This window comes from Pelophylax lessonae (assembly GCF_965119305.1).
Source record: "Pelophylax lessonae genome assembly, chromosome: 5".
Classification (NCBI taxonomy): domain Eukaryota; kingdom Metazoa; phylum Chordata; class Amphibia; order Anura; family Ranidae; genus Pelophylax; species Pelophylax lessonae.
This window is the reverse complement of record NC_138772.1, coordinates 320,518,341-320,531,172: the sequence shown is the minus strand read 5'-3', so window position 1 is coordinate 320,531,172 and position 12,832 is coordinate 320,518,341. Positions and strand designations below refer to the sequence as shown.

At 40.2% G+C, this 12,832-nt stretch overlaps 1 protein-coding gene across 2 annotated transcripts in view; it reads right to left on the bottom strand.

Moving 5' to 3' along the window:
- EXOC2 (exocyst complex component 2) overlaps window positions 1-12,832 on the bottom strand; it is a 366,356-nt gene that overhangs the window by 150,836 nt on the left and 202,688 nt on the right. For both annotated transcript variants that reach the window (XM_082258649.1, XM_082258650.1), the window contains 3 exons: window positions 10,232-10,356; window positions 1,289-1,357; window positions 672-829 (listed from right to left, as the gene is read on the bottom strand). In XM_082258649.1, the coding sequence (XP_082114775.1) occupies window positions 672-829; window positions 1,289-1,357; window positions 10,232-10,356 (352 nt within the window). The remainder of the gene's footprint in view (window positions 1-671; window positions 830-1,288; window positions 1,358-10,231; window positions 10,357-12,832) is intronic.

The window sequence follows — 12,832 nt, the reverse complement described above, 5'->3', positions numbered from 1 at the left end:
GAAAGCAAGGTAGCTGCAAGCGACTAGGCAACTACAAAAGCTGAGACCAAAAGGTCCAGTGTCAGAGCTCTGATAGTATGGGAAAGCTTTTCTCCCCAGAACTCGATAAAAATATCAGTTGTAAATAAAAGAGAAAAGTCCAGAGGTGTCATGCACCTTGTTGGACCTAACTCCTAGTAAGCCAGCATATAATACAAAGTGACTGAATTCCTGGAGTTTAGGTTTAAAGAAGGGTTATAAAGAACTCACCCTTCTAAAAGAGCCCCAGTTAAAAAAAAAAAAAAACTACAGTACTTCAGTGGGATACAAGTAAGATGCCAAGTGGCCAGTTTACAGGCACTGTCTTGCAGGCAAGAGTACTGTCTTTGGTAACTGAGAGCAAAGTAGACCTCTTCTTTTCTCTGAGGGTGCAGAGCTCGGACAACATGAATGGGAAAAGTAATAGGTACTCTTTAATGGGGTCTACTTTTAGTTAATTGCATAACCTTTAAACTGTTGAATGTAATTGAACATTTACAGTAGGCGTACACTAGAAACTCTTATAATGATTACTAAGGGCACATGTACCACTGGTCTGGAAGCCATGTTCTCAACAGGGGAAAATATGCCTTGGTTTTAACTAGTTGGGTTTTAACTATTGGTTACAGGTTTAACTATTGGCTCTTCCTTACCTGACAGTCTGGACAACATGAGCCAACCAGGGCCCAGACAGTTCAGCCTTTAACTCCCAGCCACCATACTTCTTTAAGTCCTCTTCACTAATAGTAAATGGGAGCAAGGCCCCACGGATGAGCTTCACAAGGGACTGCATCACTTCCTGAATCATTTTCTAGAGCACAAGTAAAGAATAAATAACAAATGGAAACATGGAAAATGGACACAAGCATAATTAGCAGGGGAAATGTTCAGGAAGAGAGAGCATAGAAGGGTGACACCATATTAAAAGACACCAAATTAAGAACTAAGGAGAGTTCTAATGACAGTATGGCTTGCGCAGTGCTACACAATTAGAGAAAATATAGAGAAAACATAAGTAACTTTACATCACTTCAAAAACAGAAAAATGGAACGAGATTAGCATGGCTTTAGTTATATTCCAAAAGTCATTATAGTTACATTTTACATATCTGCAGTCATTCTGTATTTCATGTGGCAAGACCCAGCTGGCCAAAATAACACTTTAGTATATTCCACAACATGGCCAGAGTAAAAAACTTCTTCATCTACACATACTGTTGGAAAGCGCATGTTCATACACCACCAATACAATGCAGTACTTTTCTATTACCTTGAAATCATTTGGCCTTTGTTTTATATTTTTTCTCTGTTTTTCCATTTGTCCAGATTTTTCTGCCGTCTAAACCAAAAAAAAAAAAACAATGAAAGCTGTAAGTACAAGTGAGCAAAACAAATCATGGCCAACAGCTTTTCCAGAGTATCCTCTCCATATGCATGAAGTCAAGGTTTCACACTAAAACTGTGAAAGCCATAAAGGCTTGAACGTTCCCAAACACTCAGAGCTTAATTAGAAAATAAAATATCGGTACACCACAGTCATGTGTTCATCATCAGGAATATCAGAACATATATTCTATGAAATTATCTATCACTGCTTCAGTAAACATTGACTAAAAAAAAGACACTGCATGTTGATTAGTCCAGCCATACAGCATTCTATATTATTATTATTAAGGATTTCTATAGCGCCAGCAGTTTACGCAGCGCTTTACAATATTAGAGGGAGACGGTACATATACAATACAATACAAGAGGATTTAGAGGGCCCTGCTCAGAAGAGCTTACAATATAATGGGGTGGGGCAGGTGTTACAAGAGGTAAGAGTAGGGAATGAGCTGATGGCAGATTAGTTGGCGGTGTGATAGGCTTCCCTGAAGAGATGAGTTTTCAGGGATAGCCTGAAAGCAGCTAGAGTAGGAGATAGACGTACAGGTTGAGGTAGAGCATTCCAGAGGATGGGAGAGGCCCTGGAGAAATCCTGGAGACCAGCATGAGAGGAGGAGACAAGGGAGCTTGAGAGTAGGAGGTCTTGAGAGGAGCGGAGAGGACGATTTGGGTGATATTTGGAGACAAGATTGGTGATGTAGCTCGGGGCAGAGTTGTGAATGGCTTTGTATGTTGTGGTTAGTATTTTGAATTTAATTCGCTGGGCAATCGGGAGCCAGTGTAGGGATTTGCAGAGAGGGGAGGCAGACGCTGAGCGGTTGGTAAGGTGGATAAGCCTGGCAGCAGCGTTCATGATAGACTAAAGAGGGGATAGCCTATATATATTGAAAATGATGTGACAATGCATGTAACAATTATACTATGGGTGTAAAAGTCAACCTATATTTCAGCATTTTCCTATGGGGACAAATAACCATTTCACTGCATATACAGTGGATATAAAAAGTTTACACACCCCTGTTAAAATGTCAGGTTACTCGGATGTAAAAAAATTAGACGAAGGTAAATAATTTCAGAACTTTTTCCACAATTTTCAAAAGGGTTTAAGTCTGGGCTCTGACTAGGCCATGCAAGGACATTCACCTTTTTCTCCTTCAACCACTGTGTGGTCATTTTTGCTGTGTGCTTTGGGTCATTGTCATGTTGGAAGGTAAACCTTCTTCTCATTGACGACTTTCTGGCAGGGGGCAGCAGATTTTCCTCCATAAATTGACGATATTGTGCCCCATCAATTTTTCTTCTATCCTTACAAGTGCTCCAGTCCCTGATGCAGAGAAACACATAACAGGATCTTACCACCTCCATCCTTTACTGTAGGAATGGTGTTATTTGGATGGTGAGCAGTATTGGATTTCTGCCACATATACCAATTGGTGTTGAGGCCAAAAAAATTATTTTTTGTCTCATCTGACCAGAACACCTTTTTCCATGTGGCCTCAGAATTGTTAAGGTGCGTATAAGGTGGACAGATGAGACTAAAATTGAATTATTTGGCCTCAACACCAAACTATATGTCTGGCGGAAATCCAATGCAGCTCAACATCCAAACAACACTATTTTTACAGAAAAGCATGGTGGTGGTAATATCCTGTTATGGGGGTGTTTCTCTGCAGCAGGGACTGGAGCACTTGATGGAGCAAAATATCAAATTCATGAGAAAAATCTGCTGCCCTCTGCCAGAAAGTTGTCAATGGAAAGAAGGTTTACCTTTCAACAGGACAATGACCCAAAGAGCACAGCAAAAATTACCACAGAGTGGTTGAAGGAAAAAAAGGTGAATGTCCTTGCATGGCCTAGTCAGAGCCCAGACTTAAACCTCATTGAAAATCTGTGGAATGACTTAAAGACTGCAGTCCACAAACGGTCACCATCAAATTTAACTGAACTTGAGCAGTTCTGCAAAGAAGAGTGGGCAAATATTGCAAAGTCTAGAAGTTAGTAGAGACATATCCTAACAGACTGAAGACTGGAATTAAAGCAAAATGTGGTCCAACAAAACACTCATATAAGGAGGTGATCTTTTTTCCAACGCAGTTTATTTATTTATTTATTTTTACGGACATGTTGGTGTTATATCTTTTACTTGGATGTTACAAGTTGCACTAGTAAATACAGCTGGATAAAACAAAAACCGTGTTTGTCTTCATTTCAGGTTGCAAAGCAACAAAATGTGGATATTTTAAAAGGGGGATGATTCTTTTCTATACCCACTGTACAAAGCACATAACATAATGAGCTGAAATTGCTGAACTATGAAAATTGTCTTTTAAAATACAGTATGTTTAGATATATATGTCAAAAAGATCAGATGTCTAATCTCTCACCTGCCGAATTTTGGTCTGTGTGTACCCAGCTTAAGAGTATACGAGTGGAATAGCAAAACAAATACTAATGCCTAGCATTTTCAGAAAAAGCTCTGCAATGGCAGTTGTCCATTTTGGTGTTGGGAATGATTTTCTTTGAGTTAAAACATGACCAAAACTGAATAATTCTATACTGTGAATAGGCAGAATCATTGCGGTGCATTTACTGAAGGCAAATGGACTGCAGTTGCACTCAATAATCCATTGCTATATATGCTTCAACTTGGAAATCCTCGAAAATATAGTTAGATCCGCAATACACAGAGAATTATTGATGTAGGCACTGCGGCCTCCACTTATAATGCAAATGTGTGGAAGCCAAACCTCTGAATTGTTAGACAGGGTCAAATATTATGTTTTTTTTTTTTTTTTTTTTTGCAGGCTAGCTGGTAACTGTGCTGGGATTTTTTTTTCTGATCTAGGTTGCACTCATTTCCAGCTTAGTGAATGTTATAAAGCTTCACTATGCAAAGAATATCCAAACAGGCAATAGGAAAAAAAAAACTGAATTTTTGTAAAATCTTACCATAAAATTCCTTTCTCTGAGTCTTCAGACAGTCGCCGACCCCGCCCCTCTTTTGGGGTTTTCTGGTACACTTACTGCTATGCTACCAAACTGAGTTGGGATGGCTTAATGCAGGGAGGGGTATTGACCAGTGGGACAGCACCCATGGGTGTGTCTATGCTAAAAGCTTTTGTTACTAACAAGTCTTATGCCTAGCTACTCCTGCAGAGCGGAAGTCAATACCCATTGGTGACGACTGTATGAGTGGGCGGCGACTGTTGGAGGACGTAAGAGAAAAAAACATTTTTTTTTGCTTGCACAATTGGATAATGAAAACCTGAAGAGCTTCAGTACATTCATCGAGCTCTGGGGGAAAATGAGTGCAACTGCGCTTGCAAAGTGCATAGTAATTTTGCCTTTAGTAAATCAACTCATATTCATATGTATGTATTTGTTCATATGTAGAGCTGAAATGTATATATTTGCAGCACACCAAGAATCATCAAACAGCATCCAAAATCTTGTTTGTAGAAAAATCACATCACAGGGGACATAGTACAAAGTTTCGGAGCCACGCAGTACCCCTTTGTCAGGCATTTGATATAATATGGAAACTTAAAGAGGTAGTTCCGTGCTATGGATGAATTGGTGATTGTGTATGGCTGCTGCCTCCACATAAACAGCTACCAAGGTAGATGTTAGAGTATAGTAAAGATTGTAGTGGGTATGGTGCTGCTTGTGATGGGTGTATTTATACAAACTACAATACTTGTCTTGATCAATAAACATGTGCAAAACAAACCAGTTTATTTGCCAATAAAAGTAAAAAAATGCATTAAAGTAACAAGTGCTTTATTTCATAAATAGTGATTCGGTGGAAAGTGACATGTTCTTGGAAGGTATTAGTTCTTGGTGTGATATTGTACAGGGATCGCTTGAACCAAATATACAATAAAATTGTGCTTCACAAAATCACAGGGTCCCTCATAATCATGCGCTGTGCCAGTGTTTTTAATCGTGCTCCCCCTTGTATACCGCACTCACAGGAAAGCTCTCCCCTCTAAGGGGTATCCAGCATTCACAGCACCAATGGCTGCATATAGGTTCCCAGTGTAAGCGGATGGCTGTTACTCCTTGCTATTTGATCTCCACTGCCCTAGCAGTCTCACGCCCCCTCAAGGTCAGCCCAGTGGTGTAATCCTCACACAGCGGGGCCCAGCTTCAGCAGAGGGGAGAGATCCAGATCCCCCCATCCAGGGTGAGTGTCAAGAGTTGCAATCCGAACGTGTCTACAATCCACAGCGAGCAAAAGAGCATCCCTGGCCGGTCATGCAGCCCTCTGATTACAACAGCCGCATAGCCCACAGGAGGATAGAGAATTCCCAACGTGTACAGAGAGCAGAGATGTGACCCCCACAGGTCCTGTGTATGAAAAGCAAAGGAAAGTGGATAAGACTTTGCATTGCTCTTCATACATAGGACCTGTGTGGAAATGACTACAACATGAAGAGAATTGCCCTCCTAGACTGATTAGACCCTATAAAGCTTGAGATGAATATGCAATTCAAGAGCTTTTATTTGATCGATTAAAAAACAAATATGTACTGTATAGTGCAGCAAACCACATCAACCAAAATCAAATTCCAGTCCTTCTGGAAAGATGTTTCCGAGTGTATACAATGTGTACATTGATATCCATACCACTGACGGTGGATAGCAGTGTACTGGGCCTAGTCCACTTATTAGCCATGTCTAGAGCAAGAAGAATACCGATAGGTTTACTGTTATTTTATGCCCGCAAAACCATTTTGCTCAAATGGAAGTCCCCGACGGCACCTTGACTTCTGGAAAACTCTAGCCAATTCAGCAATATCGCTGAATAAATACACTTAAGATTCTAGAGGTTGTTCCATGAAATTTTACAAAATTTGGGATATCTAGGTTGACTCCTCTAGAACGACTCCTCCTGGTGATATGTCAACATGTTTTTTTCCCATATTCTTACTCTTGTTCTTTTGACCCTTTGAGAATCACCTGAATGGTGGAGGAAGTATGATCATTGTCATCCTTGGTAATGTATATGCCATTGAGCTGTATCAAATATGGTTACCTTGGTTGCCAAGTGAACAGTTGTTATTTTTTTTATGTTCCTTTATGTGTGACTGTATAAGGCTAGGCTTTGTTTTGTACCTTATATTACAAACGCTTAATAAAATAATTTTCAAGTTCCAGTTGTTTGAAGACATATTGCAAAAAGCCTAATTCTTACTTTTTGTGGGTAACTGCAATTATTTTCCTGTTTAACTCATATTTTATTCCTAACGTAATAAGAATATACAGTATTTGGTAACACTTCTTGACCACATAGAATCTACAGTGTCAGGATGTGACTTGCATTTAGTGATTGTAATGTTGATAACTTTTTTGACTTTTACATGATGCCAACACATTTTACTCGCGGTACCGCCGCCGGCTCGTGTGCTGTGCTTCTGAGAACTTTGGCAATCACCGCCCGGTGAGGAGACCTGCCATCCGCTCCCTGTGCCCCGACAGACACGATCTCCTTCCCCTCTGACATGCTAGAGCTGCCTCTCACATCCACTTCTGAGGCCTTCAGCGGCTGGCCGCCATTTTCTCAGGACCTATACTCACCTCCATCACTCGCAGGCCTGCAGGCGATTCACCAATCCGGCCTCATTGCATACCTGCCTGCTCTGCTCTCTTCCCGACCGAACTTCAGGAACTTTCACATGGCTCCATCTACTCACTTTATAGCTGCAGCCCATGAATATAAATATTAAATAAAGGTTCCCGACCCCTGAAATATAGTGTAGGGCTCTCACGGAATTACATTTGAAAATATGTGGTGTTCATGGCTCTCTCAGCCAAAAAGGTTCCCGACCCCTGTGTTAGATGAACATGTAAAATGAAACCAAAGAAAATTCCCAGCCAGCCTGCAACCAACTGAATTAACCTAACAGTTTGCGTTAAAAACAGGGGTTTCATTTGCACACATTTGCAGATACACGCGTAAGCTGCGGAGGCCAGGATAAGGCACCCCAGTATTATCTGCAGTCCTAACTCTATACATTTTTTGAGAGCCTCCACAGTAAAAGCACATGCATTATAATGGATAGGCAGAGGGCAGGTAAGCATGGAAGGTGCCCACCCCTCCTTAAAAGGCACAGGGGCACATTGGACACCCAGCACATAAGACAATGGCAGCAAAGGTGTTCAGTGTGTCCCCTTGCTAGTGTTAGATGAAAAGAATTAGATGGACTTGACTAAAAAACTAAGGCTGGGCTCCAGCTAACACTTAATAAGCGGTTAATATTTTTTTCTGTTTGAGATATGGGTTTTACATACATAAATAATAGTTGATCATTATGAGCACCTCCGTCAGTAGCAAATGGTTTGTCACAACCCTCTATCTGCCACGCTTTGGACAGCTTGGCTTAAAAGGAAGTTAAAAAAATAACAGGATCACCAGGTGAAAATAAAGGAAAAAAGCCTCAATCTAAGAACTGGTAAGCAACAAAATAAAAAATGTTTGTTTTTGGGTTTTTTACAGCTTAAAGCCTAATTCCTGGCAAACACGTTTTACTGATTTTAGATATAGCAGAGAAGGCCTCAGAACCTCTGTCAATTTTTAACTGCTGTTTGTGGATCATTGCAGAGAATTCTTACTTACCGTCTATTTATGGGGGTTTGGAAAAAAAGTGAGGGGAGACAGCTTTTTTTTTGTGTTTTGTAAAGCATAGTGAAGGGTAAAAACCTTTGTTAGCTTTTACTGCTGTCTGTGTCCCCACTGGGGGAATTCCCTTCATTTCCTGATGACTGATTATCAGACAGAGCAAGAAATGAGAGAAAATCTCATGGGGCCTACGATGGCAGTAGATCTGGGTGTTCCAACATTTCCTAATCTAGTTAAAGCAATGCTGCATAAAACAGTTTTTCTTCTTTCTCTTGCCAAGTGTGAGTGTTGTCCTACATTCACAGAATGTAGTTCGGCTTTGTTAAAAATTTCAAGCACCTGTATCTGTGTAGATCAGTGTTCGCCAACCTTTTTTCAGTCAAGGAACCCTTAAAAATCATGGACAGTCTCGAGGTACCCTATTCTAAAATGTAAAAAATGTTTCTAACAGTTTTACATAACGCAGCAACATCCACACCCAATGTAAGAGGCGATTTATTCTTCCAGAGCAACCATACTATTGAACACTGGTAGTGAGTAGTATTCCAATGTTTCTCTTCTCCCTCATTTTCTCTCTATCAGTGAGCCAATGTGACCCCAGTGCTGAGGGAGAGGGGCAGAGGAGGGTCAAACCAGGATGCTGTGGAGAAAATAGACAACCTCCTTATCAACTGATGACGTCATTGGTTGTTAGGATGCCAACGTCTAGAAAGTCATAATGGTGCATAATAAAAACCTGTGGCTTTGTGTAACTAAAAGGCAGGCTTCATCCACCTGCTGGTTTGTATACAACTTATCATCAAATTTTAGACATTTTGCCAAGCCACCCCTTAAGAAACCTCAAGGCACCCTGGTTGAAAAAGGCTGGTGTAAATACAGTAGGCCTAAGGCACTAATCTGCAGAGCTGTCTTTAGTGTGCGTGTTTTGTTTTTGTTTTTTAATTCTGTTGAATGACAAGGTGAACAGAGGTTTTTCTGCTCCCTTCATCCATTGGACTTAAGACCCTAGATGGTTGAAGATGCCAGCAAAGCTCCAATGCAAGGTTTTTATTGTTTGCACGTGCAATGCTAACACCTATTCTTCAAGATCTCCTGTGGTACTGTTCAAATCTAACAAATCACCAACTGGTACTACATGTGCCGCAATATTTGCTTGCAGAGTGGCATTAAACCCAAAAACAAAATGTAATATATATTGCAGCCTATTAATCCTTTAATGTGATGACATTTGTTTTATTTAGGATTTCTTTCATTTATCTTCACCTGGTGATGCGGTCAGTAATACATTTCCAGTCTTGAGAAGTTCCACCCTATGGAGGAGCAACAGAGACATTTTTGGACAGCAACATTGCCAATATGGGCAGAGGGTAGTGTTAGATGCATTAACAAATTTCAATGGACTACAACAACAGGTTTTTTTTTTTTTTTTTTTTTTACGTTTGAGATAAAGGTTATACATCAATGAATAAAAGCTAACCATTGAAAGCACCCGTTAATACTTAATAGTTTATCTCAATTCTCTACTTGTCACTTCTGCTGGGTAGCTTGGTCTGGGAAAGGAAGTTGAAAAGTAACAGACTTACTGGCCAGATGAAAAGGTGTAAAAAAAAAACAAAAAAACAGGCAAATAAAAAGAACGAATGTAGCCACCAAATCTAAGAACTGGTAAGCTGTAGTACAATACATTTTTGTTCTTGGGTTTAATGGGCACTCAGAGTTCAGTATGAGACAATTACTGTTGGTTTTAGAACGTAGGTTGTAAACAGAATATTGAAACCAGAACAATTCATGATTCAAGAAAAAGCTTAGTAGGCAATGTAACCCTTTCCTGCACAGACATAACTAAACTATTCTGTGGTTAGTCCAACGGATTCACTTTTAGACTTCATGACTTAAAAAGGATGCAGTACAGGTATCAGTTACAACTGAAAACGGTCTTTATAAGCTGATATGTATATGAGTGTTAAGCTGTTTGCATAGGACTGCTTTTCACAGCTTAGGCTATTTTGCAATTATTCAACATAGTCTATGGTTGCTACTGGTAACCTGGAACAAACATTGTTGAAAGTGTTGAAACAGTTTAAACCCTGATATAATTAAAGGTGCTACACACTGAAATGCAGTTCTTAGGTGAACGGGGATTTAAATCAACAGTTTTGAATAGAGAGGCAAAATGCTTATATGATAAATGTTGTTGGCTTTTACCTCACTAAATAGACTTCCATTCAAATATGATATCCAGAGTTTCCAGAAGTTTGGAAGCTGCCCGACAACCACCTTTGTTAGCTTTTCCACAAACTCTGCCTGATGTGGTGTTTTATATCTCAGAGCTGTGAAAAGGGAAACACATAAAGCTTACATGTAGAGTAATAATCAATAAGTACAATCACAGGGTGTATATTTTGATGAATACCCACAGACACAAATCAGGACTATCAAGAACACAATACTAACAATCAACTATTAATCACTAATCAAATTTATACTAGTAGTTTGCTGAAAGACACACATAGGATAGCTAGATTCTGTATATTGTTTACTACATACATTACTTTATTACTTGTAAAGTCCATGTGACACCTCTTACAGCATAGGCAGCCATTACCCGAGAAATTTTAATGTATAAGAGAACATAATACTCACACACGCTATAAAATGTCTACTTCCACTGCATATGTATGTAGATCGTGTGAAGGGATGGCAACAATTCCAGGAAAACATGCAGATCTTCCAATATTTCTAAAGCAAGCCATAGATTATGGGTTCAAGGAAAGAAAATCACTGGATTCCCCCATCAGCACAGTCTGTGTTTATAGGGGAATACCTCCCACTGCGCTATTATATTCTGACAGCGGGAGGTTTCCCCGCCATCAGCATACAATGATCACTGCTGGAGGCTATAGCTGCCGCTAGTGATCACATGAGAAAAACCCGACAGGCTGGTTGTACAGAAGTGGATCGATAGATCCACTTTAATACAACCAGCCTGTCCATAGATGGATTGAAATTTGGGCGGTTCAGCAGGAACTGGCCGAATTTCGATCGGTCTTTGGCAGACCTTACCTTTCAAGCTTTGTAAGATAAGGTCAGTTGGTAATTGTTAAGCAATTGGGCGAGTTTTGGAAGATACTGAAAGCTATGTAGGTTTTTTTAATTGTTTTTTGGACAGAGATTAGTTAATCTGACACAGACATTACCAACTAACTTTGAAAAAAAATCTTTCCATGCAATAGAGTAATGCTTAGTACAGACAGTCCCAAGGCTACAAACAAGATAGGGTATGTAGGTTTGTTCTTAAGTTGAATTTGTTTGTAAGTCGGAACAGGTACATTTTTTAAGTGTAGCTTCAGCCAAAAAAATTATTTTTTAAGTTTTTTTCTGGATAGCATAGGGAAGGGTTAACACCCCCGCAAGGTTTGTTTTGCTGTCTGTGCCCCTAACATCTAGATGCCTCCATCTCCGTACATCTGTGAGATTATATACTTGTATCCATTCCAAAAGAGATTGAAAGGTTTTCTCCTCCCCCTCGCAAACGGTCCAAAGCAGGATCAATTGCTGCATTGAAATCGCCAATGTACATCACTGGGCCATTAGGGAGATCAAGAGTGAACGAGGTAACCTTAGTCAGAATTTCAGCTGAAAAGGTTGGAGGAATGTAAAGGTTGACTAAGTTTAAGAAGGATTGGCCAATCTGTAGTGATAGAAGGACAAAATGACCCCCTGGGTCAGTTTTGGCTTGGATGATCTTAGTCGGGATGGAATTGGCTAATAATATGGAGACTCTGCAAGAGTGGGAGGTGTGAAAAGCATGGAAGGAGCGCGCAATCCAAGACTTTTTCAAGGCAAGGTGTTTAGGGGCCACTAAATGAGTCTCCTGCAGACAGATTAAGTGGGGTTTGTATTTCCTAAGGAAGGAGAAGACCAGGGACCGTTTGCGGGGTGAACCCAAACCCCTAACATTCCATGAAAGAATCTTCAAATGACTAACCATATTGAGAAAACAAAGGAGTATTAGTGAGTGCAGGACACTCCGTAGGGTGTCCAGCAGTCCTCAGCCAGCATGAAAGAGCAATTATGGTAATTGAGACACAAGGACAAGTAATAAACAACAATAGTAAAAAACAACAACAAAAGAGAAAACAATAATAGCATATTGGTATCCCAATCCACCCACCCTGCTAATTTATCCCAATTATAGAGAGCTTATATCCCAAACAGGAAAGAATAGTCAATAAACCCTGTGATGCAGACATCACATACAGGTAGGGGGTTATAACAGGAATGAAGGATCGAACACTCCAGAGATTATCAAGGATAGAGTGTAATATGGTTCCTCATGTGAGTCGGTACCCAGAGTAAGGAGTATGAGCAGCGTTACGATGAGAGAAGGGTTAACAGTGCATCCAGCAAGAGGATTGTCCTCCTGCGAGGTAAGTAGAGTGCAAAGGATGAGTGTAGAAGAACATCTGGGGGGGTTACAAATTATCCCACAGGTAAACTGGAACTGATGAAAATTCAAAACAGCGCATAAGGCAGTAACAGCAAGATCATCATCATTCAACATCTGCGAGGATGTTGTGAGCCACCAAAGGTTTCATCCAGCCAAGAGGAGGCATCAGCAGGCAAGATGAAGAAATGAGACTTGCTTGCATGGATAAATTTAAGTTTTGCTGGATATAGCATGGAATATTGGATTTCTTGAGCTCACAGTCTGGCCTTAATGGAGATAAAAGAGGTGCACTGTTTTTGCACTTAAGCAGAGAAATCTGAGAAGATATGAATGATCTGGTTGTTGTAGAGTAGTTC